We start from the raw sequence: 14,367 nt of genomic DNA on the forward strand, positions 1-14,367 counted from the left end.
GCAAGTCATTATTTATGTAGTTACGAGCTAGGCAGTTCGATCACAGGTAATTATTTATGTTATACTATGCATGCATGTAGTTAGACATAATTATTTGTGATCAAACTGCCTATATAGTAAAAATATATAAATAATTACTTGCTAGCAATCGATCTCATCATTTAAACCTGCTAGCAAACGAATGACTATATTCTAGAGCGGACCCCTAATCTCGTAATTTAAACTTATTAAAGTGTATGCACAGTAAAGTACTTGACGTTTTTGCTTGAATGTTCGTTTCAAATAGTTGGATTCGATATTTAGTTTACAAATGATTATATTACAATATGATCAACATCGTGGAATATCAATTTGAAGTTTCATAAGAGAAAATCCGAATTTAATAATATACAGGGGTTAAACACCCGGGGGCCCGGGTCTTCTGCGACACTATTGCCATCCACTTTCCAGTGCGTTCCAGTTCGCCAGTGTGTCTGCTTATGATAATTTATTCTGATCGCGAGCCGCCCCTGGCTGGCTGGCATTTGAACTGTCTGTCGCCGAGCAATTGTGAATTTTACACACATAGGCGCAATTCGAGCGTGGAGTTTTATTGTTTCAAATGAACTACTCGGCGCGCGCGTCCGCCCCTTTTCGCCCCCTAGGGCTGCGCCCCCACGCCCCCTCCACAGCCCCTTCGATGTGGAACATCCACTCGTCGGGAATGTGGAAATTTCGCTTCTGGATGAGCGGAGCGTATTGTTTTACGGGGCGGGAATTTATTTTTCTGCTCCATCGATTCCGGCAATAATCCGCCACGGGAAATACACACCGCAATATGTGGATAATTGGCGACGCGAAACCATTACTGCTACAACAAAACATCGTCGTAAAGACACCCTTTCTTACAAATGCACCGGCCCTTCTTTTGTGCCTAATCTCATCTCTAAATATATTTTCAGTGTTGTGGAAAAATCTCAATATATACGCATTCGATTTTTTATACAATATTTGCTTCACACTAGTTTGTGAATAACAAATCAACGAGTACCTCAAATTAAGTCGTGATTTGTACAAGAAAACGACACAAACGAACATAATTGAAAAAATCTTATCATATTCAACACAGTTCACATAAATAAATGTTTGTCATTTTATGTCTCGAGCCGACGATTTGTTTATAGATGCTCATGAGTAAAATAGCTCCACACACTAAATGATTAAGCAATTTTTAAGTTACAGAATACTATTTTACATTATTTCGTGTAAATATAAGCATATGTCTTCAAGCATGTTACAAAATAATCGCTGGTTTGATCTGTTATATATGCTTGAGGTATCTAATTGAGTAATCTGTCGCTGAACAATTCGATAAAAATATTGTGATAACAATTAGTTCAAGTAATGTTTCGAAATGATACGTTACATCGTAAATTGTTACGCGTTCTAGTATTTAGATAATTAATTATTATAAACTTTTGGTTAAAAACGGTCCAAAGTCGACTACTTGTGACTTTATTGCATAATAATTATGTTCATATGTACATAGATAATTGTTATATTGTACAATAAATTAATGAAAACAAAATAAATAATTATTATATATAAAGAAAGATCTTATATACGCTAATGATTATTATTTAAAGCCCAGTTTAATTGAACAATGCAATACTTGATTGTGATTTTATTTTGTCTTTTACCCGTGTCCTTTACGAGGTTTTCTCTCGGCTATGGGTACACTCTGACCAATCAGCCTGAACATGTTCTTTAGCGAATTTACAACCAATGCTCACATTCCGCACGTGACTCCACTATGAAATCAAACAGTGTACCGTTCTCTTGTAGAGGGGTTGGTTTGGGGTGGAGGGCGAGAGGGAGGTTAGAATAAAAACGAATCCCAAAAATTCTTCGCTTCTAGAGAACCCTCCTCTGCCCGCAGGGTTGGCAGCCGCCTCTATCAATTTATCCAATTCCGAATTGTGGAATCGCGTGTGATGTGAATTTTTATTCAGCAACTACAACCATCCGCTAAACCTCTTCGCCCTCAGCATCCTGCTATCCCTGACAGAGTGTGGTTAACATATGCGAGTACTCGATAATTTGGATCGTTTTCGCGATTGTCGCACGCTTAAAGGTAGTGAGTACTAAATATATTCAAGTCCAAACAAATTGTACATGTCTATGCTAATAGTAATATAGTTGAAAGTTGACAATTAATTCATTCAAAATACTTTCACTGGCATTGGAATTACTCAATGGATCAATCAAATTTGGTAAGAGATGATGTACCGATTTACTACGCAGAATCCGTCGACGATATTTGGGTCATAGTCAAATTGCGATATAGCGATTATTGTTACGTGCAATTTTGATGCGTCATAATAAAACTGACAGTGAAATTGTGATAAAACTCATTGTCAAATAAACAGTAGGAGTATTCTATAAGCCAGTTTTAATTTCTTATAAAGGTGTTTTCCTTTTACGACGGATTTTTTTTATTACATACATATGCATAAAGACATGAATATAATATTAAATAGCAAAATAACTCTAGGAGAAGATTATATTTTAAAAAATCCTTTAAAATTTTATACAACAAGATTTCATAAGTCGTAAAGATGAAAGTATCGGATGTCATAATCCTTCCACATAAAAATCCTATCTGAAAAGTTTGCATTAATATTTTTATCGTATGTTTATACATTTTCCAATACATATCTGCTGGTAAGATTCAAATATTTTGAATATCGTAATTTGATCAAAATTTTATGATTTCCAAATATCAGGGAGAAAACTTCCAGAAACTTCACTTATTAATTATACCTATACAATATATTATACAAATGTACTTGTTGTCAGTTACCGCTGCTAAGTAATTAGTAATAAGAAGTTAATCAATAAAAATTGTTTTTACCATATTTACGAAGTTGGGAATGCCCGCTGAGTTTTTCCGACCATTATAGGATTTGCAATGAATTAGCGTTAATGATGTTTGACTATAATTTAGTTGAGTTTATTTTATTTAAGATAGAGAAGAATAAATACGAGTATATGTCAAGTAGCGAGAACGTGAAGTGATCGTATGTATGTGCATACATATATTGTAGTTTGCCCCAGATAAACAAATGCAAAATGCTCGCGGCTATAGTTGTAAGACGTTTTTTCATTCAGTGGATTATGCGAATGTGAGTAACATATCAAAATTGCCCTGCACAAAGTGGAAGCTAACGAAACTAATCATATATTTGAAAAAAACTTCGGAAAATTGATTTTAAATCAAAAATAACTATGCGAAAAAACTGTAATTGTAGTAAACTCTTATACAGTATATTATTTACATAATATCTTTATTGGCTATTAAAATATTATATTTCTACAATACTCACAGAGTTGTCAATCAGTTCTAAGAGCCTTTCGATTGGTTGACTGTACAGTATGTTTGAACTAAATGTGAATAAAAATATTTCGATTCATACTTAGTTAGTTTTAGTTTACGGTGTAAGGTGTAATCGACCGGTCGATACTAAATATATATTATATAAAATATTTATCCTTTCTGAATTACATAAGTACATATAATGATAACGCTACTTAAAAGTTTGGGCAAATATAAGCATACAGCACACGTAGTTATTGCAGGTAATTTTAATAAAACGTGGATTTTAATTTTTTATTTCCAAGATGTATTATATTATTTGAACTTCCATTTGAATGTGTTTTGATTTTCAAATTCTTTTTATTATTACGAAATTATGTTCACAATACATCTTATATCTATTTTAATAGCTACTGATCTACTGATCATTTTCTATTTTACAATTTAATTTAATTTGGTTAGTAATCATAGTATTATATTATTATAATACTATGATTATAATACTATAATAGGAAAAAGAGCTCAAAAACCTATTTACAACTTTGAATGTGTTTAAAAAACAGAGGGTCTATAAAAAAATATTCATATACATATACACATATATTGGTATAAATGTACATATTTAGTGTCAGAATTTTAATAAAATTATCATTTTCATTGAAATCAAACAAAAAAGACAAATCGTCTAAATTTTTGTGTACAATCTCTACATAATTTTGAAATTGGCGTAAGTTCACTTTCCTTCATTTTGAGAAATATCTCATAAAACTTTGAATATAATGTTTTACGCTTAACAATATTCAAAAATACTGGTGGTGAAAAATACTGGTATTCTATAATTCGTTTATTCTGCTTTTCCGAGATACTGGACATATCGAATTAAAATAAGTGATAACAATATGTGAATATTAGTCGAACAGAAATAGTGTTTTTGGAACTGAAAATTGAACTTCTGTCACTTATTTAAGTATTTAATTTTATTCTAAAGATGCGTATTTTTTGCGTTTGATCTACGTATTTCTCTATTTTATTATAAAAATAAAAGGATTGAAGTATGTATGTATGCACATCAACATTTAAATTTTAGAATTTTCAGTTTTAGCATCAGCATTATAAACATTAGCAAATTGATATAAAAAATATCGTTAACATTTCATTTTACCTTTCACCAACATAAGAATAACACAATTTTATGCAAACACATTTCAATTTTTATATAAGTGAAAGTTGTGCCTATTAGTTACATTTATTATGAGACAAGTGTTTTCAAATAAAAAAATGAAAACATTATAAAGTTAATCAACTTAAATCAGTCTTAAAATTAACAATGATTTTTTAAATATTATTTTCAGGTTCATTTGCTTTTATGAGCTTAGGCTCTCTCATGGGATGGACCAGTCCTTCATTGGAAAAGCTATCATCAAAAGATTCACATATTCCTCTCAACAGTAGCCAGCTGTCATGGGTTGCGTCTCTGGTCGGAATAGGCGGTCCCATGGCTGCCATACCCTGTGCCTATTTACTAAATAAAATAGGTAGAAAACCGGTGATATTGGGAGCAGCTTTGGCCCATTTGTCTGGGTGGGTTACGTTAATCTTTGCCACCGAAGCTGCCCATCTGTACTTGGGGAGATTCTTGCTGGGAGCGGCGGCCGGAAGCACATATTGCTCACTTCCGCTCTACATCGGGGAAATGGTCGATCCAAAGATTCGAGGCACAGTTTTGACTTTTATGCTAATGTGTCACTCAATGATAACCTTAGTTTCGTTCGTGGTCGGATCACTAGTGTCATTTAAAACGTTCAATATGATATCGGCTATCTCTCCGGTGCTTATGTTAATCGCTTTTACGTTTGCGCCCGAAACTCCTTTCTTCCTGATGAGAAAAGGCAGAAAAGATGAAGCCGTTAAGTGCTTGATGATGCTCAAAGGTTCTACAGATGCCAGCGATGTTAACAGTGATGTTAAAAACATTGAAAAGTTCTTAGAAGATAGTAACAAATGCAACTTTGCACAATCGTTGCGGCAGTTGATGGAACCCAAGTCTACAAAAGCGGTCATCATAGTCACAGTACTTTTAATGGGTCAACAATTCAGTGGTGTCTCAGCAATTGTCATGTATATGAGTATGATGTTTGATACTTTAGATCTACCCATATCATCGATGTACGTCATAGCCTTGTCTGAATTATTAAGTGGATTTTCGATACTCATTTCCAGTGTTACCGTCGATCGTTTCGGAAGAAAACCTCTATTTGCTCTGTCATCTTTGATATGTATAGGCTCTCATATTATGGTTGGACTGTTTTTCTTTTTCAAATATACCAACTTGATCGGAAATGAATATTCTTTGATTGTAATGTTTGGTGTATTTCTATTAAGAATCGGTTACGAATTAGGCTTGGGTCCAGTGCCCACTGTAGTCATCAGCGAGATTTTGTCTTTTAATGTGAAAGGTATAGTAAGTGCTTATTTTGCATTCATCCAGGGAATAACTTTAGCCGTAGCTGCAAAAATGTATCAAATAATCACAGACAGCGTGGGTCAGCATTGTGTACATTGGATTTTTTCTTCGTGCACGTTGCTTTCTGCAGTATTTATTATTTTTTACATGCCGGAAACAAAAAATAAGACATTCCTTGAAATTCAAGAGGATCTTGATAGTGATAAAGAGGAGGAAAAATTTAAATCTCCAGAAAAAATATATTCAATCGATGTATATCGAGTGAAAGAAGCCACTTAGAGAATAAATAAATAAAAATTATACATAGTTATATAGTATTACTAGAATTTAATAATTTATTTCGATAATTGAGATTCGTACGTTGTTATTAAGCTTTATAATATTTAGTAGATATACGTAGATTTAGATGTAATTTAGTTAATAAATTATTATTATGCACACGTGCATTTCAAAGCAAACATTTCTACGCGTGGTGATTGCACAATACTTTGTGATAAATTAACTATTGTGATAATTTTATATTCAATAATTTTGATGATATGTTATTCTAATGAAATATTTTAAATTATATGTAAATGTAAAAAAATGTCATAAAATAAAGCATAAAAAATTTGTATTGACTTTGAATTATATCACTCTATGTACAATTATCAAGAGTATAATCTCAAGTATCTATACCGTATATGTCTGTATGTCCATCTAATTCATAAAACGAACGCGTTAATTACGTTTAGCCATGAAATTGTACACATGAGGTCAACTCTCGTTCACGGTTACGGCTATCGTATTTAGGTTAAGACTAAATGTACAGGGCTTGCAAAAAGTTGAACTTCTATTATATTTTTTTCCCAAGTAGAAGGTCGATTCAGTCTAAATAACAACACATGATAAGATAAACACCACATACAACAGTATGTTGAAATTTTTTGAATGTACGCGTTAATATAATTCAATTGACAGAAGTAATCTCGCGCCGGGAAATATTTGAAGAATCGTGTGAGAAGTTGTGCGCAATATATGAATTGGGAGGACCGAGGGAGGCGTATATTTTGAGAGAATATGGAAAAAGGGTATATTCAACCCCAAGACCGTTGGGATTTAGCGTTTTGACACGTCAAGGGTTGGAGTTCTGGTGATAAACGCGCGATACATAGGGCAACGCGGGCTTCGTTTCTAGCTCGTTGCCTAGATACGTCTACGATCCAAGATGGCTGCGAGGACAAGATATAGGATAAGAGAAGAATAAGGAATAATATGTTCGTGGTGTGCAAAGCGATATCATTGTGTTTTTATGTATTGTACTCAAAAAACCAATTCAATCCATACTAACCGAACAACCGAACCGATCGCCAAATGTCATAAAACCAAAGATATAATTTTTTAGCTTGGAGCAATCCTGATTGCACGGATTTTTCATATAGAATATACGGATATTAGATTTAAGTAGAGATTTATATATTTTATATACATTTTGTATATGAAATAGACATTTTGCAAAAATATAAAAAAAAGTACTTGTAGAAGGCAAAAAACTATGTATATCGTATTTTGAAAGCCTAAAAATTCTCTTAAGATGACCTTATTCTTTAGAGAGTTTTAACCCAATTTATGGAGATGAAGGTCAAAAATAAAAAGAAATTGAGATCAAGATCAAAATAATTTTAAAAATATGGTAAGAATTTTAGATCTTACACTTTTAATAACAATCACCATAATACTCGATTTTTACTGTTAAAATCATTTCTTATATTTCGTAATAACTTTATATATTTTTTTAAATATGTAGAAAGTTGAGAAAGTTGAAAATTTTTATGTTTTAATGCTGGGAAATGTATGGGGAAGGTCAAAAATAAAGAAAAAAATTGAGATCAAGATCAATATAGTTTTAAAAAATTGTCCAATGATAAGAATTTCAGATCTTAAAACTCGATTTCTTGTGTTTTTTTATATCATTTTGCATTTCATAATATCTTTTGAATATTTGAATTTTTTAATATTTTGAAAAGTAAAAATATAATAAAATAAATTTATTAGTGTCAATGCATTAACTAATAGATGAATTTAAATTATGATTTTTAATACTTTATTATTATTTATAAGATTATAAATAAACGGCATTGTTAAAATGTATGAAAATCGTTTGTGTAATCTCTTATGTTGGAAAAAAAAGCGTTAAAGCCTAGCTCGATGGGTACGAATTTATTTTGGGAAGGGAAAGGGTTCTTCTATCTTTTTGAACATTTTATCTTTTGGGAAACGTGCACATATCGCGTTACCAACGCTCGGATAAATTTCCAAAGGCACGGAGACCTTTTGATAGGGAAGGCTTTTAGAAAACTCTCCTGGAATGATTTAACTATGTTTCGCATACGTACAATATTATGGCGAACGAGAGAAAGAGAAAGAAGAAGCGACGGATTTTACACCGTTTTGCCGACCAAAGGAAAATTTCACAGATAGTTCCACAGTATAAATAAAGATTTCCCTTTGCCTATCTGCCTCAGCGACTTCAGCTACAATTTATACACACATACAATATGAAATATATACATAAGTACGTAAGAAATATATGCATATGTACACATGTACGTAAGGTGCAATAGCTCACACATGTAGAGGGCATAAAGCAAGTATTGATCTAGGCAAGAGTTCGAGCCAGACTCCTCTCACACGAGAGAGCCTTTTATATTTTATGTATACCTACAAATTTTCATCACATATACATACCTACCACCTTTTTCCGAACTGTGCGTGGAAAGGTTACAGCTGCGAATATTATAATAGAAGGCGAAAGAACGCCTCATATCTAAAACGAACACGAACAATTTCTACATGCGCATACGTACATACATACTACTTACAAATGTGCTCAATGAATGCATAAATATCATATATTACAATTCCATTTTCAGGCATATATTATACATACATACATACGTATATACGTTGAGCGGTTACCACTTTCTCGAACATTGTTGACAGGATGTTGGGAAAACTTAAAGTGAAAACTTGGCTTCACACGAAAAGTTGTTTCTATCAGTTTATTGATACAGTATGGCACAAAGTCTCGCAAACTTTTTCTTTCGCGGAAAACTTTCGAGTTTCCGCGTTGAAAGGTTTATAATAAAATACGCGAATATGAATATATACATTCAAAATACGCACACACACATACGTATACATACACAATTGCAAAATACTTCGTAGTATACGTACATATGTACATAGATGGAAGGCGAAATGTGTTTTATTATAAAATTTAATATAACGTAATCATAGATTTCTTATAAAATTACAAACTAGTGAAGGAAATCAACTAACAGAGTTCAGACGCGTTTAACCAGTGATACTATAATTTATTTTGTGTGTAGGTACTTATATATGTACATATGTATATATGAAGTAGTTCAGAGCGTGTTTTTCCACGTGTTCGTAAAAAGGAGCACGTGTAATGAGCACGTGCATTTACGAGGCCATGTGGATTGTTCATTCATTACCCCCCTAGACGGAGTACGCCAACTTAAACGGTTCATTCATAAAATTACGCGCGAAGGAGAGGAAAAGTGATAGAGGATTCGTTGTCTCGCTCAATCTCACTCATTTTTAATGCACTTTCACTCATTTCCTCGTCGCCTCTTTTCTCTCAGACTCATTTTAACTTTCTTCTTATTTCTTTCTTCGCTAACTTAAAAGGAGAACGCCAGCAACTGGCCAGGGCCTGGTTTAACGTGCAACGTTCAATTTGATATTTATTTTGTATTAACTATTTATTTAAATAATGCGAAGTAGTATTTTTCACACTTAATTAATTTGAGTGTGAAAATAAATAGTCATCATTATTATTATTGTATATAAAAAAAAAATTACCATGGCGCCATTATATGTTGCCCCAAAGCGATACCTATTAGTCAAACTTGTAAGTACATAAATTGTATGCACATACATATGTGATAAATAGGCGGTAGATAGTCAATTTGCCGAGGAACCGTTTTAACAATGTAATCAGAAAAGACAGGCGTTCGATGGATGATTTTGAATTTCATTTTATTTATTTATTATACCGCAGTTGCATGAATAACGAACCTAAGAAACGCCTTGTAAAAAGTGATCCAAGTGGCCAAACATATTAGTTACATTTATTTATTTTACTTTACATGTATGTACCCATATATGTACATATTTAACATGTATGCACCCATATATATATATATATATATATATATATATATATATATATATATATATATATATATATATATATATATATATATTACATTAAACACGACATATATGGTCAAACATTGTACAAAGTATTGTAAGTATTATACAAAGCAAATATAAATATCAATTAACATCCACAGAGACATCTATATATAGTCAAATTTGCAGCATTTTATAGAATTCAATTTGCCAACCATGCCAAATGGGTATGATTGGCAATTTTTCGGAACCGTTTAAATGAAAATCAGATAAATTGGCAAACTCTGATAAGAAACGCTTGACCTGGAGGCATAAATTCAAGGTCTGGCCAGCAGCAACCGGTGGGATTTGAACCCGTGACCACTTTGTTCGAAAGCATTATATGCTAACCACTAGTCTATGCTGCTGGTCATATATATATGTATGAAAATAACAATAGACAACTTCAATAGTGTTCAAAGCAAGAGAGCAAAAAAGCATGGTTTTTCTAAGAAATTAATAATAGTGAATCACTTTTTTTGACAAAAGCAACTGCCAACTGCCTTTAGCTTAAGTCTGATAGTCAGACAAATTGACCAACTCTGATAGGAAACGGTCGACTTGGAGTCGTAAATAGACGAGTATCACCGCAGAAATACTCTGAATAAATTATTTTCAAACGAGGTGAAACCACGGCTTGAACCCGGGACCTATCAGTGGTTGGCATTAACGCAACCGCCGAGCTATGCCACTGGCTATGGTGATAATTGACTTAAAAATTGTAAAAAGCAATAAAGTAGAAACGACTAGTAGTCATGTAACAATGCGCGTTATCTTAATTAAAATCTCACAATCGGTCAAAACAATAAAAGTTGTATTCGATTTTAATTTTTGAATTCTTTTAATCAATACAGGGATTGTAAAATCAGTATAGATATCAAATGTAATGTTTGAACGTTGCTGCAAAAATTAAACAGCTCGGATATTGTTTGTATCTTGCAAATATATCAAATTTGCATACAAATGGTTTTTCCCACGGAATTTTTTCAAAATTCAGCATAAGTGTGCTTTTTTTTGTTTTGTACATTTTTCATTCTTACATATATTATTACTCATACTATTCATTTTTTTAGATTTGAAAACCAAAAAATTATAGTATTATATGAGAATTTTTTTAAATTATTATAAAAATTAGTTTAAAAGAAACAATATTCTTTTTATCTGCACGTGTATATTTTATAATTCAGTGAACTATTTATTTTTATTCATCAAACTATAATAAGCGAATTTAATTGCCCTACAAGTTCATACATACTTCCACATATATAAATCAAAATATATTGTATTATGTAATCAATCTACTAAATTTACCTCATTATAAAATAAAGCAATTTCAAGGAAATAATCGATTTTGACCAATATAATACAAACATTATTTAACTAGATTTAAAAAAAAATGTTACATAAAAAAAAAAAAAAAACATTTGAACAGTAGCGTCACGTTGATAAAGTCCTTCTATTTACGCGATTTAAAATTAAAGGCCCTCCTCAACACGAGGCCCTCTCACACTCTCAACCTACCCCAGCCATTTAGCCCGTGAGCAGCCTGTATTCACAAACGTTCGCTTTAGTAACAAAACCTTGGTAATATTACCGAGTTTAAAAAACTTCTCAGCTTTTGTTTGCAGTTTAATAAAATCAGGCCAAACTCGAAATAGCAATAATTTTATTTACGCGTGAATATTGCATTATTATATAAAAATGCACATAATATAATAGTACATAGTAAACCTACTTGGAATATTTAATATGGAAGTGTAAGAGGCCTATTGCACGTCTCTTTAGGTCGTATATTTGATCGTTTCTCGTGCCTCAAATTTTCGTTCTAATAATCCGATTATTAAGAGGACATGTCAAATATGCGCCGACTACTACTGAAAGATTATTTATTATACGTAAAACAAAAAAATATATATTTTTAATCAATTTACGTAAATAGTAATGATAAGCTCAAAATTTGTTGTTGTTTCATGATTATTGTATATTAGATGACACTCGTATAACGTGTTTTTGATGACTATTTAATGCAAGCTGATTGCGGCATTCGATAATTCTATTTTAATTTAAATATTATATTAATTTGTACAGAAATAGTTGAACTGAAATCTAAGCACGCATTATTGTTTCAATTATAACATCGATAAGCATACATTTTGTATTTGCAATGCTATAATCTTTAACGGGAAAAAATTGCAACCATTTGATAAGGAAAATTAATCGAATGGAAGTAAAAAAAGATTGTGTCGATAACGATTTGCCGACTATTGAATTTTGACTGTTGATTTTTTTAAGTAAAATTCAAACAAAAATCTCATTATTTACAAAACAGTACATATATGTATGTATTTAGGTATATATGTATAATACCTTAATAAATTATACAGCGGCATGCATACGTACATACATAAGTATACACATTGTGTGGATAAAAATAGTGAACGCATTTTTCATCGATTGTACGTCGAACTTAGCGTCTTTTTTATTTCAACATTGATTTATAAGCTATTAAACCTTTTAAATAATATAATGCGCGTTTCAAAAATGCAAAATTGAATAAATTTAACAATGGGATCCTTTTTGCCCTCGCCTTGTGTATAAGGGATGTCACTTTGGGGATGGTGAATGGGTTGAATCGGAAATCAATGATACAGAATTAAGCCGACGCCCCTTACATATTATGTATGTATGTTAGCGTGTGTATTATTGCATTTATGAAAGTTGTTTCGTTTTCAATTCATTTATAAATAATATTATGTTTTCGCTGATTCCGCTCAAGGAAAATGATTACGAATTTGACGTGAGGAGTTGTAGATAACAATTATTGATGAAAGACGCGTATTACTCCAGGGCTGTGGAATGGGAGTCGGAGTCGTGGAGTTGGAGCATTTCAAGCGTAGTTGGAGTCGCTATAAATCAACTGACTCCGACTCCTAGGATTCTATGTTTTTAATATTTTATTTAATTACATATTATTATTACGGTATGTATCAATTTGTAGTCTGCAAGTTTATTGAAGTAAATTCACTAATAAATTTAAATTAAAAAATTTCTTTGTAAAAATCATGAATTTAAATAACATTATAAATAAAATCGTTAAATTGCACATATTTTGAGGTGTTGTGGCCAAAAACCAATTATTTCCTACGTCTCATACTTTTTTTTATACTCATTTTTACCCTCATTTTTCTCATTGATGTATGTATTTGTGTGTGAAATTCATACAAATATACTATTAAAGTACTTACTTTTTATTTATACCAATTTAATTATCAATAATTCAATAAATTGTGTTACTTGTCAATTTTTAGCGATTTTTTTAACTCCTTTAATTTTTTTATTTCGAGCAAACGCTATAACTTTTATTACTAAGAATTTTATACGTTGCCAAGAAAAGTTGATCATGCTAAAATCGTTCAAGTTGGAGTCGGAGTCGGATTCGGATCTTAAAAGAAAGTCAAGTCATAATTTTGAACCGACTCTACAAATTATTATTTATCACAAAAGGAAAATATATAAACATTAATTTTTGCATAGTTACATAGTTAAAAAAATACCGATATACATAATTTGCATAATTACACAGTTAGGAATAGAGATATACAAAATTTGCATAATTACATAGTTAGGAATAGAGATATACATAATTTTAAAACTAGGAATAGGTAGAGTTAAGAAAGCAAACACTGCAGGAGGTGTTTTCCAAATATACAATGCCTGAGAGGATTAGAGGTGTTAGTAACATTGGTGCTTTCTTGAGGGGTGTTAATGGATACCTATGTGGAAGATGATGTAATTATATATGTAAGTTTAATAAAATGCAATGTTTGGAATTATATTATATTATTTTAGGGTTACTAACTATAATTTTATTAACTATATTATATTATAGTTGTTAGTTTTAGTTTAAATTTGTTAATTTTTAAATAATTCATTAGCAATTTGCTAATTAATAATAAAAAAATAAATACAATCATTCAATATGCAAATAAAGAATCACAAAGTGTTATATTATACTATATTATATATAACTTTAAATATTATTATCCTACATATGTATGTGGATAAATTTATCGAAAATTTGTTTTAGAAATACAATATTTGTATTTTTTAAATTATTTTATTATTGATTTGACGTATGCCTATATTTAAACTGAATAACTCCAATCGTTCTATAATCACATGGTTGTATTGGTGTTGATTGCTTGACTTGTACATGCATATATGTATATGTAATTTGATGGAAATAAAAATCTGTTTCATTGACTGTATACAATACGTTTACGATGTACAATATCAAATTAATTTCTGC

General features: G+C 31.3%; 1 protein-coding gene across 1 annotated transcript; it reads left to right on the forward strand.

Moving 5' to 3' along the window:
* Positions 1-4,721: 4,721 nt before the first annotated feature.
* Positions 4,722-6,098, forward strand: LOC143915847 (facilitated trehalose transporter Tret1-like). Its single transcript, XM_077436668.1, has one exon. The coding sequence runs from the start codon at positions 4,722-4,724 to the stop codon at positions 6,096-6,098; it is 1,377 nt and encodes a 458-aa protein (XP_077292794.1).
* The last annotated feature ends 8,269 nt before the right edge of the window (positions 6,099-14,367 follow it).

This window comes from Arctopsyche grandis, chromosome 8, assembly GCF_051622035.1.
Source record: "Arctopsyche grandis isolate Sample6627 chromosome 8, ASM5162203v2, whole genome shotgun sequence".
NCBI lineage: Eukaryota > Metazoa > Arthropoda > Insecta > Trichoptera > Hydropsychidae > Arctopsyche > Arctopsyche grandis.